We start from the raw sequence: 23,323 nt of genomic DNA on the forward strand, positions 1-23,323 counted from the left end.
AGGAGGAGGAATGAGACAGCTGAGGACAGGGTATACTTGCACTCTACTGACAAAAAAACGACTTTTATCACTATGACATGACAGCTGGGCTTACTTAGCTTGTGTCATGGCAATTTTGAAGAGGCTGGAACAATTATTCTGAAGTGATGGCAAACCATTATCCCACATCCTGCTGACCCAAAATACTCTTTTTTTTCTTTTTTTTAATTTGGAGATGAGATGAGAGATGAGCTAGAGGCATAGAGGCATACAGTATTGTCTGACAAGCATATGTCTGGACTCTTTGTAAAAAGTAAAAGTCTTTTTGCTTTTGCTTGGTTGTTCTGCGGCCTTTGACTGTCTAACTTATAACTATGCCTTTTCTTGCTACTGTCACAATGAAATTTCCCGAATACGGGATGAATAAAGTTATCCAATCCAATCCAATCCAATCTAATCAGCTACTGTTTGCTCAACTAAAACCAACCTGCTGTTTTAAAAGTGCTACCCACAGTAGCCGATATGTTCTCCATCAACCAAACAGGCCTTGTTATACAGAAAATCAGTCTGGATAGCTAAGCTGTGAAATTGATGGCAAACACACCACACAGTAACAAACATGGCTCTGGAGGAATGTCTAGCAGGGTGGCGGCTGACCTTTGGGTTATCGCCATCCATGTTAAGTTGCGTAAGATGTGATAGAGTGTGCTCCCGGATACCGTTTAGCTCTGTCTGCTGCCGGCGCAGCTTTATCAGAAGCAAAGTCAGTTCTTCAGGCTGCAAAGGAGGTGAGGTTGTGGTGGGGCGCATATAGCCATTATCAAGCAGGGACATTGTAGTAGGAGGAGAAGAAAGGAGAAAACACACCAGGAAAGGAGATGCATCAATGCTCCCAGGTAGTGAGTTTGCATGCAGATCATGTGATTACCCCAGGTGTTGGCAACATGCATAATGCACACACATCCAAGACAGAATTGCAGTTAAGCATTGATAATAGGTGTTCATATACTATTAACGTTGACTTTGACGTATATATTCTTGAATTGGCTTAGAGTGTTGTGAAAGACAGTGTTTCTAAATCTCTGCTGGCGCGAGGCATCTCTGATGAGGGACTTAGATCAAGACAGACTTAAATTTAGCACTTGCAGAAAAGTCAACTTTGCCTCATTCAGATTCCATCTTAAGGTTTTGCCACTAGGTCAACTTGGATAGAGATCACTCAGAGTCAGAGAGCGTGACATTTTTAAGACAAAATGTCAAAACAAACCCTACTCTAAACATTTTTAGCATGGCAAATGCATTTTGTTAACACAGCAAATACAGCAATTAAGACTCCTGTAAAACTTACACTTTTGCCTTGGAAAGACTGGGCAGTGATAGACTGGACCGGAATTCCAGTAGGCATTGACCTCCCATCAGGTGGGTAGGCATACTAAAAAGGACAAACAAGGAAAATGAATGATTTTTAGAGTCAGTTTACTTCATCTGCAACATTGTTTATATTTGAATAAAGGAAACATAATGATGTAGAATTGTAATCTTGCTATAAGAACAGCCCATGTTGATCACAGTGATTTTAATAGTTGTCATATGTTCGCTTTTTGAACTCAATACATGACTAACCTTGGGGATTTGTTGCCTTGGCCGCCTGTCAAAATTCACGTCTCTTTGGTAAACGGGAGAAGCGATCTCAGAGCGGGCGCTGCTCATGTTGCACGATCGTGGCCGAGGGTAGCCGCCATACATTGAAAGGGAACCGTGGGAGGGCGAGGGTGGGATCGAGTAGGTTGGCCCAGCATGTTCTGAAAGGTTGATCATAGTTTTGGGGGTGGCCATGTGGCCGTAGACCCCTGGCGGTCTTCCGCATGCTTGTCGTTGCTGCCACTCGTATAACTGCCACATGGTGTCAGAGCGTACGACGCGGCGCTTGTCAGCCGGCAAAGGGCCCAGGGCTTGGTCGTACAAAGATGGTGACATGCTGCAGATGCTGTCCCTCTGTGCCATGCTGTTTCTGGGCATACTGCGGTAATTGTCACCATAATGAGGCACATGGGGCATGCGATGGTTTGGCATGTTTCTAGGAAGTGTCTGGTACATGGTGATGCTGTGGAGGAAAAGTAAGCAGTTACACAAAATATCACTGAGGTCTATTTTCAAACATAAAATGACTTTCTGGGGAATAAAAGTATTGAACAAATTTTTTTTTTAAACACAGTGTTGTTTCATTACATATCCTGTTGAAGGTGATCCGTAAACGCACACAATAACACCATGATAAATCTTTCTTTTAGCGCACTATAGTCACAGAAACAAATGAGTTTAAAAAAACACTTGCTGTCAGATCATGACATCTGAGCATACTGGCCCCTTTTGCTTTGGAGGCATGGGTTGTTTATAAACTTTGCAATGCTCCAGAAGACATGAGAAGATGTATCATGGAGAAAAGAACCATTAGTTGAATCTAATGCAAAAAAAATATCCTTTGAAATTTAGTAATGCAACTAAAACAAACAAACCTCCTTGTGTCATCATCCTGTGTTCGTCCTCTTTGAGTGCGAACCCACTGTTCCAGTTGCTGCATTGAGCTCGTCCTACTCAAAGTCTTTTCCGGCTCATAGTTTGGATTTATCTGAGGGGGAATGCCATTGTTATCTGTTGGTTCACCAGATCCATTGATTTGAGGACTATGGTGTGACCCATCAATCTCTGTCTGGTTCTGTGGTGTTGGCAGCTTGACTGTGGCCGCTGCTGTTTGGGTTGGCTGCATTTTCAAACTGTTAATCTTGGTCAGGGGGCGATCGTGGTCTCCGCCATCCCTTTGGAAGCCATAGCGCTCAGCATCTCGCTGCTTCTTGTCCTCTTCTGACGAATGCTGGTGGTCTACGTCCCGGTTGCGCTCATTGTTCTCAATTTCAGGCTGCGTCAACGATGCCTTGTGATTGGCTATGTGATTAATCTCCTGGGGTCCACACTGTTCCACTTTTAGCTTGTCCAGTCTGCTAAGGAAGTAAAAGGAGATATACCATAAGAGCACAATTGAAATTGACTGAGCCTCTTTTCACATTAGAAAACATTACAGAAAAATCACAAGTATGAATACGGAAATAATAATGATATCACCCCAATTAGCTCACAAATTTACATTTACCTTTCTAAAAGGAAATGGCACTGCATTGTCTGAACCAGGTGAACTGGTGTATAAAACGAAGCAAAATATCAGTTAAAAAATCATAATAACGGTGGTTCAGCTGCTTGAAATCCTATATAAAAAATCTAGGGGTGGTCTCTGAAAGCAATTGACACTGCCACTCCTTGGGCTAAGATGGACTCAAGGTCATCGCTTCAAAGATGAGGAAAATCCTCTTATCAGGTGTTCCTTCCTTTAGAGATTGTGCTTGAATCCTTTTTAATAGCTTGCACAGTCGTATGTCTTGTACAGCCTATTCCAGCCTAACTGAAACTATACCAAGTCCACAAAATGAAACTCTGCACTTACTACACAGAGTAGTGTTGCTCTACTCAACCACCCTTAGCAGAATCACACATTTCCAAGTGCCATTCAGAGGATTTTAGGCTCGGCAGCACTTCTTTGCTACAAAGCACTTTATCATTACGCCTCTGCTCACCCGTGCTTAAAGGGCATTACAGAAGCAGGCTGATAAATAAGATTGGGTACAAAATGTGAAAAGACTATCATCTCTGCTGATGAGTTAGGAAAGCTGTGTACAGCATGTACTGCGCATTGTGTCGATGTGCCTAAAGCACCCATTTGTGCGCATGTTTGCACACGACACCCCAAATGAAACTGCATAAAAGTTGAGTGACCTTTAAGGTTAACTCTTCTTGAACAAACACAGAAAAATTAAAAATACAAATGCCTGTCTTGAACTGCTGCCAATCAATTTAACCAAGATACAATGATATTTTTAGCATAATTGTTTTGAAATAAAAAAAGGAATCCAAAAAACTAGGGGGGAAAAGGTTTTCTATGTACCACATCACATAATGGTTTCTGACATTTGTTGATCTTTTACTAACCTTTTGACAGGCTCGGAATGCACAAGAGCGGCATCTGTCATCACTTTCATCCAGGAATCCATGTCTTTGGCTGTGTCAGTGCAAAAGTAGTATGTTCGCATGTTGGGGTGTGTTGCCTGTAGTGAAATTGTAGAGATATCTACAACGGACAAGGTGTGAGGAGAGTTGAGAATTTGAAAACACTACACTTCACCCATGTCAACCCTTCACAATAGAGACAAAAACATACTATTTTTTATTATTGATTACTTAAAAGGGACTATCAATCTGATTTGGAAAAAAATGGCATCGATAACTGAGCAACCAGATAGAGAAATGACAATGTGCACAGTATATTCCATTTCACAAGATTTGGTATAAAAAAAAACCGTGTATTTACCGGGTCATGATTCTTAGAGCAGACATGTTGGTTCAACAGAGGCCTCCCAGGCAACAAAGCAACAGGTTCAAGTGTGACAGAGAAAAATAATTGTTATTGGCAACCTCAATATCCTGTTTTCCACATTGAAGAATAAAATAAAAGCACCAATTACCAAAAATATGTTTCTTAAAATAGAGAGTCAATAAAATATCGTAGCAGATTTACGTCCTGCACTTGCATTTCCCTACTCCCTCATGCATCTCTCTTAATGCATGTGGCGAGGTTGGAAAAGAAGTGAGCTGTGTGGTAGGAGCCCTTCACAGATTCCTTGGTGTCTGTGTTTGGTTGTACTTGGCAGGAGAACTTGTTTTCTTTCAGGGTTCAGGAAGAACCCCAAATAATAATTGTGCACAGTGAACCCATAAAATGTGACCACTACTTTGTAATAAGGGGCTTTCCTACATATCTTAATGTTTCAGATTTCAAATTATGAGTTTTGTATTACTGCATATCAAACTTGAATTATCAAAGACAGACTTTTTGCTTACTTTCTGTTTGCCTGGAATCACACCAAGCTACATTTAAGAAGATTCACCCCCAAACACTACAGAAGTACTGCTTTGTTCACGAATTGATAGATGGTAAAAGGTACCGACCTTGAAGGCATACTTTCTGGTGATGTGATCATCAACAGACAGCATGGATACATGAAAACTTGGTAGAAGGATACTGCCAAGTATCCCTTCCTCTTTTTCATCTACAAGGTAAAAGTGGTGGAATGGTTTTATCAAATTTTGGGTCCAGAAACTCAGAAAAACATTGTTGTATGGTGCTGTACATTATGAAATTCTATAAAAAGTTCTATCAAATTTTTACATTTGTATCATTTTCGCCATGAATACATCAGTTTCTGCTGTAAATCAAACAATGAGGCAAACATATCCGCTGAGTGGGACTATATTTCTTTAGAAATTAATGATAGTAATAGAGCATTCCTTCAGGGGGTATACACATTTGGAATTATTTTTACGAGACCGAATATAATTACAATAGAGCACTCTCAATGGGGGGATGAGATTATATACTTTGCAGTTTAAGCAAGAATTCTAAGAACCCATTTTGAAACTTACAGTAGCTCAGCACAAAGTTTGCAGGAAAACAAATAACATCAGCTTATCTCTGGTGCCTGTTTACTTGGCACGTTTTGTAAATCCTGGTCAATTTCCTGGGAAAATAATTTGCCATTTATTACTAAATACTTTGACAGAAGTGTTCAATTCCTGGAAACTTGTTTTAAAACTCCAAATCAGTTTGAAATTGATTTTCCAGTTAAGCTTTAGTTGTCCAAATCATACTTAGAAGGCATAATCCAAGCCCTTATATAGTTGCTTTTAAGTGCCTGGTACAACCATAGGATTGAGTCTGGCTAGACAGCTGTCTCGAAGGGCATGGGCATTTAAGGCAAGGCAGCATTATTGAGAGCCTTCCTGAGAGCACCTCTGTTGCAAATGAAATATGCTTTCAGTTGTTATGACTCACCTCTGTAATAGAAGAGACACAAGTCTGACAGCACAAACCATCTCTTCTTCCACAGCTTCATCCCTGTGCTGTCCTGTAAAGTAAAATAAATAAATAAATAAAGAATAGAAATAAAATAGACGATTTAACTTGCTTTATTGAAAAGAATGGCATTTGAGGATAAATGATTGATTTTTAATGTGGAAACTGAATGTTAAATTTTTGTTTTCATTTTTGTATATCATGAATTGCTTGCTAAATGGTCAAAACTCCATTCTTTTTTCAAAGTATTGACAAGATATTTCCCCGTCAAGATGCTCTTAGAATGTTTAAGCATGAGTTTGAGACATATGTCCTCAGTCATAACTTTAATTACTAAATTGAATTCAAAAAGGAGTATTTCGCAGCACGTCAAAGGGACATTCATATGCCCCCAATGTATCAGAAGATGGGTTTTACTTCTTTAAATAGGGGCTTCAATAGTGTCTAACTTCCAAAGAGGCATGAAAATAAATTTAAAAAACCCCAGCTTTTATTAGCGGTAGCCGAATTGGGAGTCCATGGTTTGTGCTCATCATCCTGATGGAGTTCCTAAAGAAAAAGCAGCTGGCAGCTGAACCAAAGGAAGCCTTCACGCATTAATAGGACGGTGCCGGGAGGCTGCAATCCAGACTAAATGAGCCCGACACTCAGGACGTCTGCGAGACCTGACTGGCAAACGACCGCCTCAAGTGTCCCCTTTTCACCCTGCTGCTGCGAGACGAGCCTTCATTGAGAATTGCTATTCAATGAGTAGCTTGTCCTGCCCAAGTTGCAAGACTGGATAAAGAACTCAGGGATAAAATATGCATCCTTATTGCTTATTAATGTATATTGGATATAAAAAGTTGACATATCAAAGTTTTCCCCTAAGTTTTTTTGCCTTGCCTCTGTATCCAAATTGTGTTATACAATGCTATCATGTCATACATTTGTGATTTATAATAAACATTACTTTTAGATGAGCACCTTTGGGATGCATATGCACAGAAAATACAGACAATGATGAAAAGAGCTTTGCTTACCTGCTTATAAAGCCAGTTCCTCTTTATTACTGGAGCACTGGGATTCCTTCTAATAGAATTGGATCTCTTCCCAAAATTGTGAAGTTTGTTGGGAGGTCTCGATGCCTACAGATACAATATCAATGAAAAACACCAATATACATCATGTATTTTTTTTCTACTTTTAAGACACTAACAACTAAACTACTACTAATTCTATTCTGCTAATTAGTTGTATTACTCACTCTTGCTGCTGCACTGGATTGGTTTGCAGCACTGTCGGATCCACCGGCATTGTTGGAGGTCTCGCTCATTGTGCTTCTTAGTTGTTCCTTCTTTTCATTCAATGGTACTTTGGAGGCAGATCTAAACATGCACACAAGCCAAACAAGAGTAAATTAACTCCAACTTTGCCACGCCAGTAAAAGCAGATAATACATGCAAGTAGCCTATTGTAAGGTGAAACTGTGATTTCCCTTTGGTCCAGATTTTTGTCATGAGATTCTGGCTTGGAGTGAAGAATCAAGCTGGTCACACCCACAAAGTCAGTTCACAAAATATTTCCAGTTGTTTGAGCATACTGATATATTAAAATACAGTCACAGTTCATGCCAGGATGCCTGTTATATGAATCTCATAGCACATTGACAAAACCTGTCATCGAGTTTAGCACCATGTAAATCAAGTTGTGTCTGGCCCGTGGGGATGTCTCACATTCTTTAGGAGGGGAATAACATTGTAATCTAGTGGAAACATGACACCACAGTGAAGCAGAAACACTGCACCACTCACAGCATTATACAGTGTTTTTGGGTCACTGACTTGCTGTAAACTCAATTCCTCTCAATAATAACTTACTTATTTGAGGCAAGTAAATTCAATTACTCTTACTACATAGCTGCATGCATGAATATGAGTACTACTTATCAGATCATTTTAGCTGTCGTTGATAAGTTACACATGAGCCCGAGACTAATATCGAAGCAAAGACACTTGGATTACATGCTGACATTGTCAAAATGCACAAACAGTGAGATTTTATCAAGGAAAAACATTGGCACTGTTCGAAAATGCAGGCACAACTGATACAATGCTTCATCTCATGCAGGACAACAACACGTCTCGTAAAATGGACACTCATTACTTCAAAACAATCAAGTGATAGTATTTTATCTGTGTTCTGAGGATACGTTAAGCTTTGTTAGTTACAAGAGGCAGCAACATTTTTTCCTTAATATTATATAATGCCTAATAATTATACATTGGGAATGTTCTTTCATTAAAGACTGCTGTGTCAGGCGACTGAATAACTCAGTTGTAGTCAGCATTAAAATCATGTGATCGACAAGGAGCTGATTATAGTACTCCTTTGAATCAGAGTACCCACAATTTCCAACCCTAAAATAGTTTTGCTTGAAAAGTGATGAGTGTCCACTGAGAATTGGCTCCTCTTATTAATGAGCGAGGAAGATTTGCTGCACTTGCAATGAAAAGAGGACTCTTATGGGCTCTGTAATCAATGATGTGTCGACCAGACATCAAACCACAGTGTGAGCGCCGTCAAGGGGATTGTCATAAAAGATTTAACAAAAAGGAAAATGTAAATGTAAAACTATATTTGAAATATCATTAAGAGGTTGGGATGTTTCCCGTTTACTTGATATTGCGTAAAATCTTTCTTATCGTTATATATATGTAGTAAAAAATGGGTTATCGCATTGGCAAAAAATGAAAAAAGTACAAGGTGATGGAGGTAAAAGTTTAACAATAATAAAGAGTGTTAGCTGCATTTTATTTTAATTATTTATAATGACAGCAGTCAATGTCTTAATTGCTATGTCAATGAAGTTAGGACTGTATATTAGGACCACAGAAGTTTCTTTTTTTAAACCTTGCACTTGCGCTGTAAAACAAAGGCCAAGTTCATGTCTTTTTTTTTTCTTATAAAATATCTGTTTCCCTCAACTTGAGCCTGACCAAAAAAATAGACATTATTTGTGTACTAATTGTTCAGTTTGCATTTGCCCCATGCTCAAGCCTATATCCATATATACAGAGTTGTTTTGGGGATTGAACTTGGAGATACACACCCTTTAATTCAATACCGTAATGGCTACCATTAGGGCCTACGTGGATAGTAATAACAGTGTAGAAATAACAGACCTACACGACTGTCATGTTCGTGAACCACAATGTGATTTCCCCCCATGTCAAACTGAAGCATTTTCTAATTTTAATGATTACTGGTTTCGGTCAGAAATACACATGCACACATGCTCATCAATGAGTCAAAGATGTCATGAGCTTACCCAATTCAAGTCATCTTATGACGTAGTAATTACAAGAAAATATTAGGTGCACGCATGACATGATGGAACGAGCTGGCTGATGAAACTTTTCCATGTTTCCTTTAATATTCCAGCATTTCCTCTTTCCGTTCCAGAAAACATCTAAACCTTTCTTACTGTTCCAAATGATAAAATAATAACTGTACATCATTAAATGTCCTAAATAAATCGAGTTGGAGGTACTGAAATTAGTTTCCATTTTACGAAAAAGCCTACCAAACTGCAAAGTGAGACAGCCATAATAAAATGATGAAAAACAGATTGCTGTATTGAAACTGTATCATTCCAACACAGGGGGATTGCTCTTTAACAGCTAATGGTCACCGTGTGTTTAACGGAGGCAGAAAAGCTAAACGTCCAATGAGACTTGGCACCGTGTTTTCAGTGATGGCGGGTGGTTGGGGCTAACTGACGGGAGACTGGCTGAGGGTGCATTTTTAATTGACCACACAGCATTTCTAAAGAAAGAACTAACACCTTTGTTTGGTATCGGACCAGACCCTTTTTTTCTTTTGGTGGACAAAAGACTTGGATCAGGCAGGATACACTATGAGCTAAGCAGTGAAGCACAAATCACAGATATTTATAAAGCTCAACCTGCCTTATCACATGAATGTGTCTCTCTTCTGTCAAAGTAAGCAACCAGGTAAGAATATGCTTACGGCAACATGTTTCTTCAGCACAGGAGCACAACGTCTAATCCAACTGGCATGTTATCAAGCAGGGTCAGAGATTTAGTGTTTCCATGGATATCGGTACACATTCAACATTGTGGCCTGAATGGCAGTGATATGAAAGATTTATCCAGTATATTAATAAAAAAAGTGGTACCACTTAATCCTCAATTCAGATATGTTTGTATCTGTTCACTGTGTGAGGTTAGTTGTTTGCAAAGACTAGGAAGAACACAATGAACTCGGCTTTGGGATATAAAAGCATAACAAGTTATCAGGCAAGACAGCATTCAAATGACCCACATTTTGTTGTTAGTGTGCATCATCAAGGATTATCATAACACACTGAAACGTTCAAGTGCTTTACATACAGACACAGTATGTTGTAGCTCACATTGTTTTACCTGTGACATGCTGGATGAAACATGTTTCCACAATAAACACTACAAAACAGAGGAAAGAAAGCGGTGTTGATTCTGTACTTTATATTGTAAGTTATATCGATAGTTTTGCTGGAATGTGGCAAATGGACACGACTGTCCTTTTCTAATTAAAAAGTTACATTGGCATCTAATATTTGAACACTAGAATAATGTGTTGGTGCTATTGTTTCAAGTTTTCACTGATGAATGTCAAAATCCCAAAGATGAGACAATCCTTGGATGGTCTCCTAGAGTATAACTTCAAAGACTTGGAATCAAACTTTGAGGTTCTGAGAGATTTTAGGGCCATACTACTGCATTTAATTTATTGTCCTTCAATCCTGATTTTTTTCTTACTTTCAGGGTTCCGCTGTATTTGAATATTTTTTTCATCCATTCATTGATTTTCTGTACTGTTTATCCTCACAAGGGGGGTGGGGAAATTTAATTTTTTTTAAATCAGTATATTTCAGATCGAGTTTGGTAATGCATGTGAGCTCTCTAAACATTCACTTTCAGCATAGACATGATCATGGGAATGGACAAGAATAGCTTGACACATGTATAGTAATGACAGAAAGCTGACACAGTGGGTTGGGAACATAGTCGACACCTCAACACGTGCAGCAGAGCAGGAAACTCAAATAAGAAGTGAAAGATGTCTGCGGCATAAAGCTGCGTGAACACTTGGTGAGAACATTAGGAACAGAAAGTGGCGTCTAAAGACAAAAGCTGAAATGCAAGTCACACGTTTCAGCCAGGCACGGAAGCAACAAAAATCTTTAAATCAGATGAAGAGTCTGCCCTGGAAATTTGAGGAAACCCAAGAAGAATTGGATTCAATTTTCAGTTGTATGCATCAAGTGTCATATGTTTAATGGGTGTTATCATAGTATATTTCCAGATGGCCTCTTTATTCTGTCTTGATTCTTGCTGCAATGTGTGCATGTGTTTGTATATCTTTATAATTTTTACAATAAGTCAAATACAAAGTTTACAGTTTTGTTTTTCTTGTTTCTAATTTAGATGAAATATTGTACCAGCATGTTGTGCCTATTTATGTGACAAGTAGCAGAGGTGAGAGTACCCAGCGAGTAGAGGAATGTGTCGATAGAGTGCAGCACGACAGCAACAATTCTCGCATTACAAACCTCAAAACTGAGCAATGTGTTAATTTCTGATAAATTAAAAGGAGTTACAAGGATGTAATGACGTTAAATGAATTGATAAAGAAGTGGTTCTTCTGCCTGACTTTGGTGTAGGAAGTCTGGGTTCAATTCCCACTCGGTAGAGGTGTGTTTGTGAGCGGAGTGGTTGTCTGTTTCATTGTGGCTTGCGATTGGCTGCCAACCAATTCAGGGTGTCCCGCGCCTATTGCCCGTGGTTGGCTGGGGTACAGTCCAGCAACCCCCATGACCCTTGTGAGGATAAGCGGTATGGAAGAGGGATGGATGAATAAATACATTCGTTAAATAAGGTATTATAGGTTTATATTGCAGATCTGAGTCAGTAATGTGCACAGTTACTTCTGTTCAACATAGTTGTTTGACATTATTATTCTGATTAGATTTAAGGTAATATATATATATATATATATATATATACATACATATATATATACATATATATATATACATATATACACATGTATATACAGACACTCCTCAACTTACGAACGCAATTGGTTCCGAGCGATTGTTCATAAGTTGAATTTGTTTGTAAGTTGATTTAGTGCTATATTTTGTATTATAATTTATGTTTAAGGCCTATATAAGTATATTGAAGGTTTATATAAGTGCATTTGTATGTTTAAGGCTTGTATAAGTAACACGCATTGGTTTGTACTGAAAAAATAAACATTTAATAAAATGGAGAGAATATGTACAGTACTGTAGAGAGAGAGATAGATTTATGTATTAGAAACTGGCCAAAAGAAGCGACCTAATGACGATTGCACAGTTTTCTTCTTTTTTTCATCATAAATGATGCAGTAGCACTGTATGGCATCATTCAATTGATTTGCAAACTTTGTGCAACGTTCAATATTTGGGTCCTGCTGCTCGATCTTTCAGTTTATAAATGGTACTGAATGTGCAACGCTCACCACTCTCATGCGCATCAAGCTTCGTTATTATTGCCACTCGTTTCAAATGAAATGGCTTGCCTCTTCCTTGCAACTCCCTCAATAGAAGCCTTTAGCTTTTTACCAACCATATTCAATATTGGATGCATGAGATATTTAATGATACAAATGAAAAAGGTTCTTTGCACACTGGAGATACATTCACGCACTTCCGCATTGCAACGAAGAAGAAGGTAGATGGTGGGTGAGCTGAGCTCTCACAGCGCCAGGCGTCGGTATTAGCGGCGGAAAGAAGTACTACTCCGAAAAAGACGCGAAATACAAAATTGGACTTGCGAACATTTTTGGACTTAAACGCAATTTGCAGACATGTTCGTATGTACCGTTGTTCGTAAGTTGAATGTTCGTAAGTAGGGGAGCGTCTGTATACACAAACACACATATATACATATACACAAACACATATATGCATATATACAAACAAACATATATGTATATTTTATTTATTTATCTTAAATCAGCGAACCATATAGAAAGAGCAGCGTTCAAGTGCGAGCTGTTTGGTTGAACACCACTGATCGTGATCTAAGATACTTACTGTATGACAAACCAGTCCATGTTGTTAGCAACTAAAAACTATGTGATTTCTGAGTGAGTGATGTATAAGTGATACAAAAGGCTGTTTTATTTTGAACTTCTATTTTCCAAAGAATTGCCCAGTGCGTAGGAGGCCGGGGAAGAGCAGCCTTTGAATGATAAGGGAGGAGCTGCAATTAGAAGCCCGAGTTGGAAAGGGATCGGAAGTTTCAACAGCAAGTTATGGTGCTGGAAATGCGACTTAGTCAGATTCAAGGGAGAAAAACACATACAAAAGACTTACTGTTCGTTGATAACAAAGATGCAGTTGTCTTGAGATGGCAAACCAGAGACGGGATGCTTGCAAGTCACCTTTCGCTCATTATGGCTATGAAAGAGAGAGTGGAAAGGTGTGAAATTGCTGTCCGTGTTTTAGCACCATATATGCATTTATTATTAGATTCATCAAGCAAGTTGCAAGCTTCTCCAATACTGAAATATAGTACTACATTGCAAATTTATTTTCTGGTCACTGAATTGATCACAACTAGTCATTACAATTTGCCATAGAAGATTAGTTGCATGAACTGATGAAGTATTGCCTGGAAGAGAGGTAAAGTTTTTTTCCAAGCCAACCACTAAAGACCCACTGGCATTGATCCAAATGAACAAAATGACCTGGAATAATGCCAATATTCACAGCCATTGGAAGTGTATATACAAGGAAAACAAATGTTCAATCAATGAAAGAAATACTCCGTCTCTCCTCAACACATTGGTATGAAGTACAATTTCTAAGAATGAGCTAAACTATTCCATTCCGGCAATAACAACACAAATCACCCTGATCTAGAGTATTAACTGAGGCTTGCCGTTATGCTATCCTGCATAGCATGCCTTCATCTAGATTATAGTGCAATAACACCAGCCAAGTTATTTCTAACACAACATGATTAGAATTCCAACAGTCACATATTTTCACTAGTTGGTTACAGCTTTACAGTAAATGTTCAGAGTTGTGTGTCATGCCGATGTCTGGGTAGGAATTACCATAAATTAACAGTGGATCTAGACCCGATGACAACAGTGCATAATTGATCCAATACCGAGCGTCATTCTGCACGTATAATCATTAAATTGTCAGTGCATTGTATTTTTGGGGTTGCAGTTCAATAACTGGTGGGGTTGTTGACATAAATTAAAGCTCAAAATGAGTACGTCGAGGAACAATTAAATGAGAACTCAAGTGACTTAAGTGATGTGGAGCAATATCAACATAAGTCTTTGGGGTTGTGGTCTCCTCCATGTGCTTTTACATTTCAACTAAGTCAGGCTACGCCACCAACAGAAGGGAGTCAAACGGCCGCCCAAAAATAACACAGCCTTTAAACACAAGCTTCTCGTGTGCTGAAAAGAGCAAATACCAAGAGTGAAATGGGGGGTTTGGTTTCAGTTTAGCATGGAGAGTAATAGTCTCCACAGTTCTGCTCCATAATTACAGAAGGCACTGTTGGCTGCAGAGTTCTATATGCGGTCTAGGGACAGACAAATGGCACCATTATTCAGTACTACCCCTGCACATTGTATGCGTCACAGGTTGGCTTAATACAGCATGCAAACAACATAAATTGATGCATGCAAAAGACATTAAAATCAAATTGGAAAGGGTTAAAATTAAGTTAATCAAGTGCATGCTCTCATTTGGCTTGGGCTTTAACTGAATGACCACATTGCTCCGTTTCTATAGTTACAACACATTCTTGAACTTGATATAGCAATGTGGTATAGAAGAAAAATTACAATGACCATCATACATTTGCCAAGTCCGTGACTTTTTGATCACCAGAACACACTCTTTTAGTGTTGTTTGATGACACTCCCTCTCTGGGTAACATTAAATTTCAATGAATGAATATGTACATTCGTGCCTAAAAAGGTGTCGATAAAAAAATACATATGCTGGAAAGATGCTTGGATAAATTATTACAATGCTTTATTATCTGTAAGCTTTGAAGTTTCAGACACACTGAGAAGCGGCTTCTGAATTCAGGAATACAGGAATAAAAAATGTGATTTCATATATTTCAAGGATTCTTACTTTGCATACCATCACAGACTCAATACTTATAAGGACCAAAACGATTTGAGGCTGCTCTCAACATTCCTGACATGTAGTAATATGGATGGTTGCTGAACCTCAAAAGCAAAAACAGAGCTTACTTGATAAAAGTAACATGATATCGTGTGTGGGCCAGAAAACCAGGGTGAGATATTTCAGTAAATAAGTTTGAATTTCACGCTGCACTCTGACTCCGCATTGCAGCAGCATTCCAATGTTATTCACTATTCTGTCAATGATCAGCAATGAGATTACTTCAGTTGCCTTTCTTAAGAGCCCGGGACGCTCAAGTAAACAACCAACATAAAATCAAAACATATTGCAAAATTCACACATACAGCAGTACCTCAAAATTAAATATATATATATATATATATAAAAAAAAAGCCCCGGTGGGTGAAATCTATAGAACAGAACGCCTTTTAGGTTTTGAATCACCAAGCTTGAAAAACATCACTTCAGTAAGCATTTCAGAAGTAAAAATATAGCACAGAAGAAACCTACATTGACATTTACCGGGAAATGACCTTGGAAAAGTCTTACAATTTAACTCTGGTACCCCAGTAGAAAATGTACAACCATCTCCTTACATGTGTACCAGCTCAAACATTTGACACTATCTAATTCTATCAAACCAGAAACATGCATGCATGTGAGTTGACACCACATAACGCTGGCAAACTCTGGCTTCTTTCCTAATTTTAGACTATCCGTAACAGAAGCTATTATTGTAAACAGGAGGATGGTGAAATTTGCAACTTATTGTGGATTGTTCTTTAATGAATATCTTATTCCAAACCATATCTGTGTGATAAAACTTAGCAAAAACACAATTTCAAATGTTCGTACATGTTATGAAGGATGTGGTCTGTGGTCCTCAAAATCACCATTCAGTTAGATTTTAGTTACCTCATACGGGTGTCCACAAAAGGCACATATGGTAACATTTTTGCGCTTCTCTCCCCCCAAAAATGACAGTCATCAATTCATATATTGTTTTTTTCAAAAGGAAGATATTAGTTTATGAAGTGGTTATTGCCAAAGGATACTTCTTGGCAATATTGTAGAATTAAATTTCTGGAGAATTAATGAAAGACTAGTCATAGCATGATAAGATGACTGCCTCACAGTGGGGAGGGTGGGGTTCTGGACTGTCTTGTCCACGTAACAAGCAGGGAACTCCTATAGTGGAGAGCTTGGGTCATGGGGTTAACACCTCAAAGGCTTAGTTTTTATTGTTCTGGATGGGTCTTTGATCTTTTACTTCTCTTCTTCTTCGAGGTCAAGCCCCAAGAAGTTTTTTACATCAGGAGTGCCATAACACCAAATCATGTTATTTTAACAAGCAAAATTGGGAGCCCAACTAGCTTCTTTTTTTTTTAATCAAACCAAAACCAGAATGTTGATATTTGAGTCAAAGTGGGGGAAAATTCTTAGCTGATTATCTGATGTCATTTAAAGTTCAAAGGTAAATTACACATCTATACAAAAAGTAAGTGCAAAATAGGCCATCCAGCCTGCTTTCCCCAGCATATCCCATATTGGTTGCTTCAATAGTCAGGTAGTCTCCATCCTCTGGCAATGGTGGATTGGTCAAATGTTATGACCCTATTAAAAAAGTCAATGCGATATACAGCTCCTTACACATATAACACAGTTTCCTATCTGAAGAAGTCACACCGCACTCTTCAATAATACATCTGAAGACATTTATGACCAAATCAGATTGCTTGTGTGGATATAACCTAAATGAAACAGTTCACCTAAAATATTACCTCTATGGTTCAACACAATACATTGAATATAATTCAGTTCTAGGACCAAGATGTTGATATCATTAAACCTTTTAAGCGATATTAGACTTTTTAGTAATTTCTTCACAGAGAGGCAGTCTGTGTATCAATAGTAAGATTCTATATTGAACCGCGTTCATTTATTTAGATAGTATTCCTAATTTTCACTAAAGTGATTTTGCTGCTACACACATTTGGCTGACAAGACAGGATACAAGAGGTGAGCCGGGGATTGAGCCCTCGTTCTCATAACTGTGATGCGGACGTGCTAACTCCTCATGCACTGTTCCACCTCAAATTTAAATATATCATAGATATATAATTTTTTTTAGTTATATTGGGATTTGCATCGCCATGTAGTCCATGTATTATCTAAACAAGTATAATACGTATCATACGAGGACCTCGTATCATGATAGATTGTTGGCAATAGTGAGCATGAACTTGCAGTTCATCAGAAATTGGGGATTAATGCCCCATGGAGCCTAAGGCCACTGTTTTATAACATTTCTTAGTATTGTCAAGTCAATGTTGGAGTTGCAAGTTACCCAAAGTAAAAAAGGGACCGTGCAACAACAGCTCAGCAGCTCTGAAGTTGGGACAGTCATCAGTCAAACTGTCAATGTACAGGGCTGTCACAAGTCTTCCTCCTTTGAATGCGAGCTATTCTTAAATGCTTCATAATATTCTGACATCTCCTAATTTTATGCATGCATGACCCCAACATGCATTGCTCTAAGATTGCCACAAATAATTGCATTAGCATTCAGGTTTGGTGCTGTATACATCAATAACATGAAAAGCCAAAAGGTGAACGGTTTCAGCTTGTTCATGGTCTTAGTTGTTCATGATTCTTTGTAAAAGTCCATAAATCGGACCCAATTCAACTTGAAGGAACATAAGATAATACCTTCTGATCAGGTGAGGGCCCTCAACTATGCCTGAAAAGTTGAACTGCAAAGGAACTCTTCAATACCACATGAACATTGACAAGGAGTATGAATAGCCCTCCTCACAAAAGCTGGGCTGAATAGGCAGAATAGGCAGTATGGTTGAGGGCATGCGGGGGGCAGCAGAAAAAAGGGGCTAAAAGACAAAACAACTTTGCAGCCCCCCCTGAGAGAGGCCACCTAAAATGCAGCAAGTGCTGTCACAAAACTGCAAAGCCATGTACAAACACTTTAATTCTATATTTATGTCCGCAAAAACAAAACAAAAGAAATTGAAGTTTTAACTTTCACCTTTTAACTTTTTTCCTCTCAACTGTTAAAAACAGAAGGTTTTTCAAGCTGCAAATCAGGTTTTTGATCCAAATAATTCAATTAAATTCTCCCAGAGGCAGAAGCGACTACTACTTTGAAACTGTCAAGGTGACAGTTAAACAAGGGATTTGAGCAACATGCTGCCAAGCTGCCTTCTGAAATGTAGAAAAAAAAAAGATGGCTTTTTGACTTCTTAATGTACATCCGAGAAAATTACAGTAAAATACAACCCTCACTCAGGCCACTCATACTGTACTCTTTGGGAGTGTAGGGCCATTGTGAGACAAAGTAAAACACTTAACGAGCCACCCAAAATAGTATTCGGAACTGTGAATCAAGGTCAACTCTTTAATGAAAAAGATTAAGCTAGGGTACCACAGTCTCATTAAAACTATTGAGTAGTGCAATACTGACACATGTGAGACCTAATGCTTGATCTAAACTGGAACAGGCCATAGGACAATTTGGTCTAGGACAATTTGGTCTTGAGAAAAGGATGACTAGGTGACATGATGTTATTGTTTATTCCCCCCATGGTATCCTCGCTGCAATTGAGGTGTTCATTCGGGAGAGCTGGCCAAGCAATTAGCTGTGCAAGTCGCCTGTACATCTGCATGGCAGCTAATCCGCTGGTTAATGAGGCTGCAGCTACAAATTTAATTCACTTGAGTTCTCCATGTAAGCAGTTAAATTTCCTCATTGGCTGATGTTCTGGCCCAGGCTTTAATGACAAAGTGCCCTGCCCCCCAGCTTGATAGACCACCAACAATGTATCCAACATTGAAGAGTACATGAACCCAGATGACATTTGATTTGTATGAATTAATTTTTGCAGAAAAAAAACACGATCCATACAAGCAAACCCTGTGCAATGTCTCGCAAATTCTGATGCTGAGTAGATATGGTGGTTTGTAGAGAAGAAGTGAATTAATTATAGTTTTGGATAAACCACAGCCAGAAATAAGAACTTCCTGCATGGAATCTATGGTTTCTACTGACTGCCCAGAATCAAAATAAAGGTCATACAGTGAACATGATTCATACAAAACATAAATAACAACAAAGTTTAGGGTCAAAGATTTAAAACACCCATTCATTTTTACTCTAGGTCTTATGTATATTTAACAATCTAAACTTAACTGAAACGGAGCCTATCCCCATCAAAACAGGATGAGGTACACCCAAGTCACCCTGACCCGGTTGCCAGCTAATCGCATTAATTGTTTAGATGGACTAATAAAACAATAGTTTAACAATGACTCAACGTATGTTCACTAACACTTCAATTGAATATACATTTAGTCTATTTTGACGTTAACGTATATACATACTTCGCAACATAACGATCGCTAACTTCCAACTAAGTGTTATTTTTAAAAGGGAAAAACAGCCCAAAATTCAAAGAAAGGACACAAACAGAAAATATGTAGTCAATTCTTAATACAAACGGCTTCTTTTTTTCTTTTAATGGTTCATCGGTTGTTGTTTTTTTACTCACATTACAAAGGCTCCGTAACGTCCACGCTCTTTAAGAGGCACCAAAAATCCTCGTTTATCCGGAGAAAAAAGACAAGCCAAATTGTTGATTTCTTGTTGAAATCGACGTTATGATGCCCGTTCGTCCTGCAGCTGTGCGTTGGACACGGTCTCCTCGTTGCAACTGCCGATCAACGCTCGCCAACACTCAAGCGCGCACACACGCGCGCGCGCGCACTTTCGAGCGTGTGCACGCACGCCGTAGTGAAACCTGAGAAGTGCTGACATCACAGCACGGCTGTGTGGCAAGGTGCACTATCATTACAAAACAATTCACAGTATGCCCAGACATAAACTGCAATAATGTTCTAATTGTAAACATTGACGGAGACTACAATGGCGTAACAAGAACATGTCACACTTTTCATAAAAACTACTAATAAATGACATCGATCATACCGGTCAACCTCAGCCAATTGTTCCCCTTATAAATGATTGCAATTCTCCTTATTAAGCAATAATAAACCGTACAAACAACGCGGCATATATTTACTCACATAGGACACCAGTGGCGGTCCGTGCATTTTCTCGTAGCAGCTTCAACGAATAAATCCAACCCTCAAAAACTATTTTATGGCTATAAAACCTCTATTTCAGCTACAGCTGTGACACAAAAAATAATCAATAAATCAATGCACAAAAATGGGTTAAATCCACTTCCTAGCAGCATTTAATGATTAAATACAAATACTGGAGCTTTTCAGACATTACAACCGGGCCAGGGGGGTGATTTTCCCGGGAAAAGACAGCGAAGAACGTCAATGGCGTATGGGCAAACATTGCCCGAAAATGGATAAAATCCAGCCGAAAACAGCATTTATGGATTAAATACAAATACTGGAGGTTTTTAGACATCAGAACCGGGCCCAGAGTATCATTTCCCCGGGAAAAAGACAGCGATGAACGTCGATACGCCCATACGCGAAACGGCAAAAAATGCACTAAAATGGGGTAAAATCCACTTCTTAGCAGCACTAAGGGCACACTTAAAATTCTGAAATTTTCCACAAAGTGGATGGGTGCCCAATCATTTGGTGTGCCTTTTGTATGCACTAAATTCCAGATTCTGTAGATTTCGCTGTATGTCTGGGGACATTGCTTGCTGACGTGCTAAATATTTACATAGTGAAAAGGCGGAAGTGACTGACGTGCGTGGGCATATCATGCTTAAAGTATCACAGCATTAGCAATCAACGATCACCTTTTCGTCCTCTACCAATGACTGAGACGATCAGGATTAGAGCCCAAAGGGGGAAGACGAGATCAGTTTTACAAAAAACCTACTTTTTTTATTAAACATTTTTTCACGTACAAAAGTTGCTATACAGCGTACACAATTTGAAATGATCAAAAAACGTGTTAAAATAAGGGAAAAATGTATAGGTTGACAGGTATGCATCAAGCATTCATTCTTTACCCCTACCGCTTATCCTCCCAATGGTTGCAGGGGTTGCTGGAGCCTATGATGAGGTACTCTTGCTAGGTATCAGGGTTTCAAACAGTGTGAAGGATTAGAATTTTCTTGACAATATATTTTAAATAATAGTTTTTCATCATAGAAATTGTAGTAAAGGCGTCCGGTGGGTGAGTGGTTAGCGCATGGGCCTCACAGTTCTGGGCTCCTGGGTTTGAATCGAAGTTATTCTATCTGTGTGGAGTTTGCGTGTTTGCCCCAGGCCTGCTTAAGTTTTCTCCGGGTACGCCGGTTTACATTCCAAAGACATGCAGCGTAGGGTGATTGGACACTCAAAAAAATATGCCCGTAGGTATGAGCGTTGAATGGTTGGTTGTCCATCTCCTCGTGCCCTGCGTTTGGCGAGCCAAACAGTTCCAGAAGTTTCCCACTTCGTGCCTCAAGTCGGCTGGCAAAAGCTCCAGCACCACCCACGACCCTTGTGAGGATAAGCGGTTCAGAAAATGAATGAAATTGTAGGAAAGGTCCTATTATATAATTGTGGAATTTGGGGAGTTAACACAAGATATTGAAGGTATTGCATTTTTCCTGAAAAGACACTACATTCTATTGTTCTTTCAAGAAGGCTTTCAACCATTTTAAAAATACGAATAAATGTATAAGCTATTCACATCAAGATTTTATAGATTCCGAGACACTGTTTTAAATAGAGTAGAGTACATATTAAGTGGGACTTTCTTACATTTTCTGATAGGAAGTGTTTCTAGCATTTACTGACTGGAGCAAAGCAGCAAGCATCCATTGGCTCATTCTTCAGCAAGCCCTGACAAAGAAGGACTGTTGAGAAAATAAATATTGCTACACTCTGCTGTTAATGGCTCATCCTGAAACTATTTGACTCCCTTCTGATAAAGTGGTTGTGAATGTGTTGCACAGTTCAAGGAACTGTGTAGCTGCATCCACTTAAATGACGTACAAGGGAGGAATGCAAAATGATTTTTTTAAACCAAAACAAAACCCTCAAATCTAATACAATACTTATTTAGACTGATTTTTTTTTTAATTGAAAGAAGAATTTGTGGCCAAAGCGCTTTTGTTCAAATCCGCTAAGAAAAGGTGTCAGAGGTGACTGTCAAACCAAGCTGTTAAGCCATCTGTTTATGTGCTGTCTTGCTTCAACAGAAAAAAAAAATGTCTATAAATTAAAGAGTAATCCATTGTCCAACTCAATCACGAATCTACCGTTTTTTTGTTTCGTTTTTTGACGAGCCCTTTGAATCACCCTCAAATCTCACTAATGTCAGTACAGGACATGTCAACACGCATGATATCTTACTTTGGGAATTAGTCTTCAATAATCTGCGCTGTTATTATTCAACGTATGAAACTACCTGTTCCATTTTCAACCAAAAAGTTACTACACCCATATGAAACAACACTCGGTTTTCCAATAGTAACGTCAATTGATTCTATCAATGCAAAGTGGTTCGGCTCCATATAGTACTCTGAGAACATTTTGTTAAGGGGAACACAGTGCAGGTACCAAAGCAATAAAGGCGTTTATATTTCACTGTTAAACAATGGAAGTGCATTTTTTTGCCTGTAGAAATAGGTACTGTACAAATGGAATGTTAAACCATGATCTGGCTTGTGTTTTGACCACAGGGCATGCAGGGAGATGAGCGGCATCAGTTACATAAATTGTGAAATACCAGAAGAACAACAGTGTAAGCTGTGAATTCATCAAGGAACCATTCATTATGCAGTATTCAGTCATTTGGCTTCCCTGTAAGTGACTATAAAGTCAATTGCAAGAAGACAACTTTTTTTTTTTGAATTTGTCGATATTTAAACCTGACACAATCATGACATACTTCAATTGCTCCTTTCTTGGACTGCAATCTATCGAGCTCCAAACAATCAGTGTGTATTGCACATGAGCATAGACAGAAAAACATGCATTAAAAAACAACAACTGGGTAAGTAATATTTTTACTGTCTGGGATTGACTCACATTGTATTTTTGGTCTACTTCCTTTTTTTTCCAGAATCAAAATGAGATGTTTTACAGGGTATTTTTAAGTTATGTTTTTCCATCTGTTTCACTTATGGGTTCTTCTTTAGGCTTCTTTAGTTGACAGTTCAATCTATGTGTGT

At 38.7% G+C, this 23,323-nt stretch overlaps 1 protein-coding gene across 15 annotated transcripts in view; it reads right to left on the reverse strand.

The window, feature by feature from the left end:
* Positions 1-23,323, reverse strand: part of LOC144071086 (pleckstrin homology domain-containing family A member 5-like) — a 50,480-nt gene that overhangs the window by 9,752 nt on the left and 17,405 nt on the right. For 5 of the 15 annotated variants that reach the window (XM_077595880.1, XM_077595875.1, XM_077595881.1 and 2 more), the window contains exons 4-14: positions 13,347-13,430; positions 10,366-10,404; positions 7,185-7,305; positions 6,961-7,065; positions 5,918-5,990; positions 5,035-5,135; positions 4,018-4,133; positions 2,496-2,978; positions 1,603-2,083; positions 1,328-1,411; positions 637-756 (exon numbers count right to left, since the gene is read on the reverse strand). In XM_077595880.1, coding sequence (XP_077452006.1) covers positions 637-756; positions 1,328-1,411; positions 1,603-2,083; positions 2,496-2,978; positions 4,018-4,133; positions 5,035-5,135; positions 5,918-5,990; positions 6,961-7,065; positions 7,185-7,305; positions 10,366-10,404; positions 13,347-13,430 — 1,807 coding nt within the window. The remainder of the gene's footprint in view (positions 1-636; positions 757-1,327; positions 1,412-1,602; positions 2,084-2,495; positions 2,979-4,017; positions 4,134-5,034; positions 5,136-5,917; positions 5,991-6,960; positions 7,066-7,184; positions 7,306-10,365; positions 10,405-13,346; positions 13,431-23,323) is intronic. The other 10 variants (XM_077595885.1, XM_077595887.1, XM_077595889.1 and 7 more) reach the window with 4 other exon arrangements.

The sequence above is a fragment of the Stigmatopora argus genome, chromosome 3 (assembly GCF_051989625.1).
Source record: "Stigmatopora argus isolate UIUO_Sarg chromosome 3, RoL_Sarg_1.0, whole genome shotgun sequence".
NCBI classification, from domain to species: domain Eukaryota; kingdom Metazoa; phylum Chordata; class Actinopteri; order Syngnathiformes; family Syngnathidae; genus Stigmatopora; species Stigmatopora argus.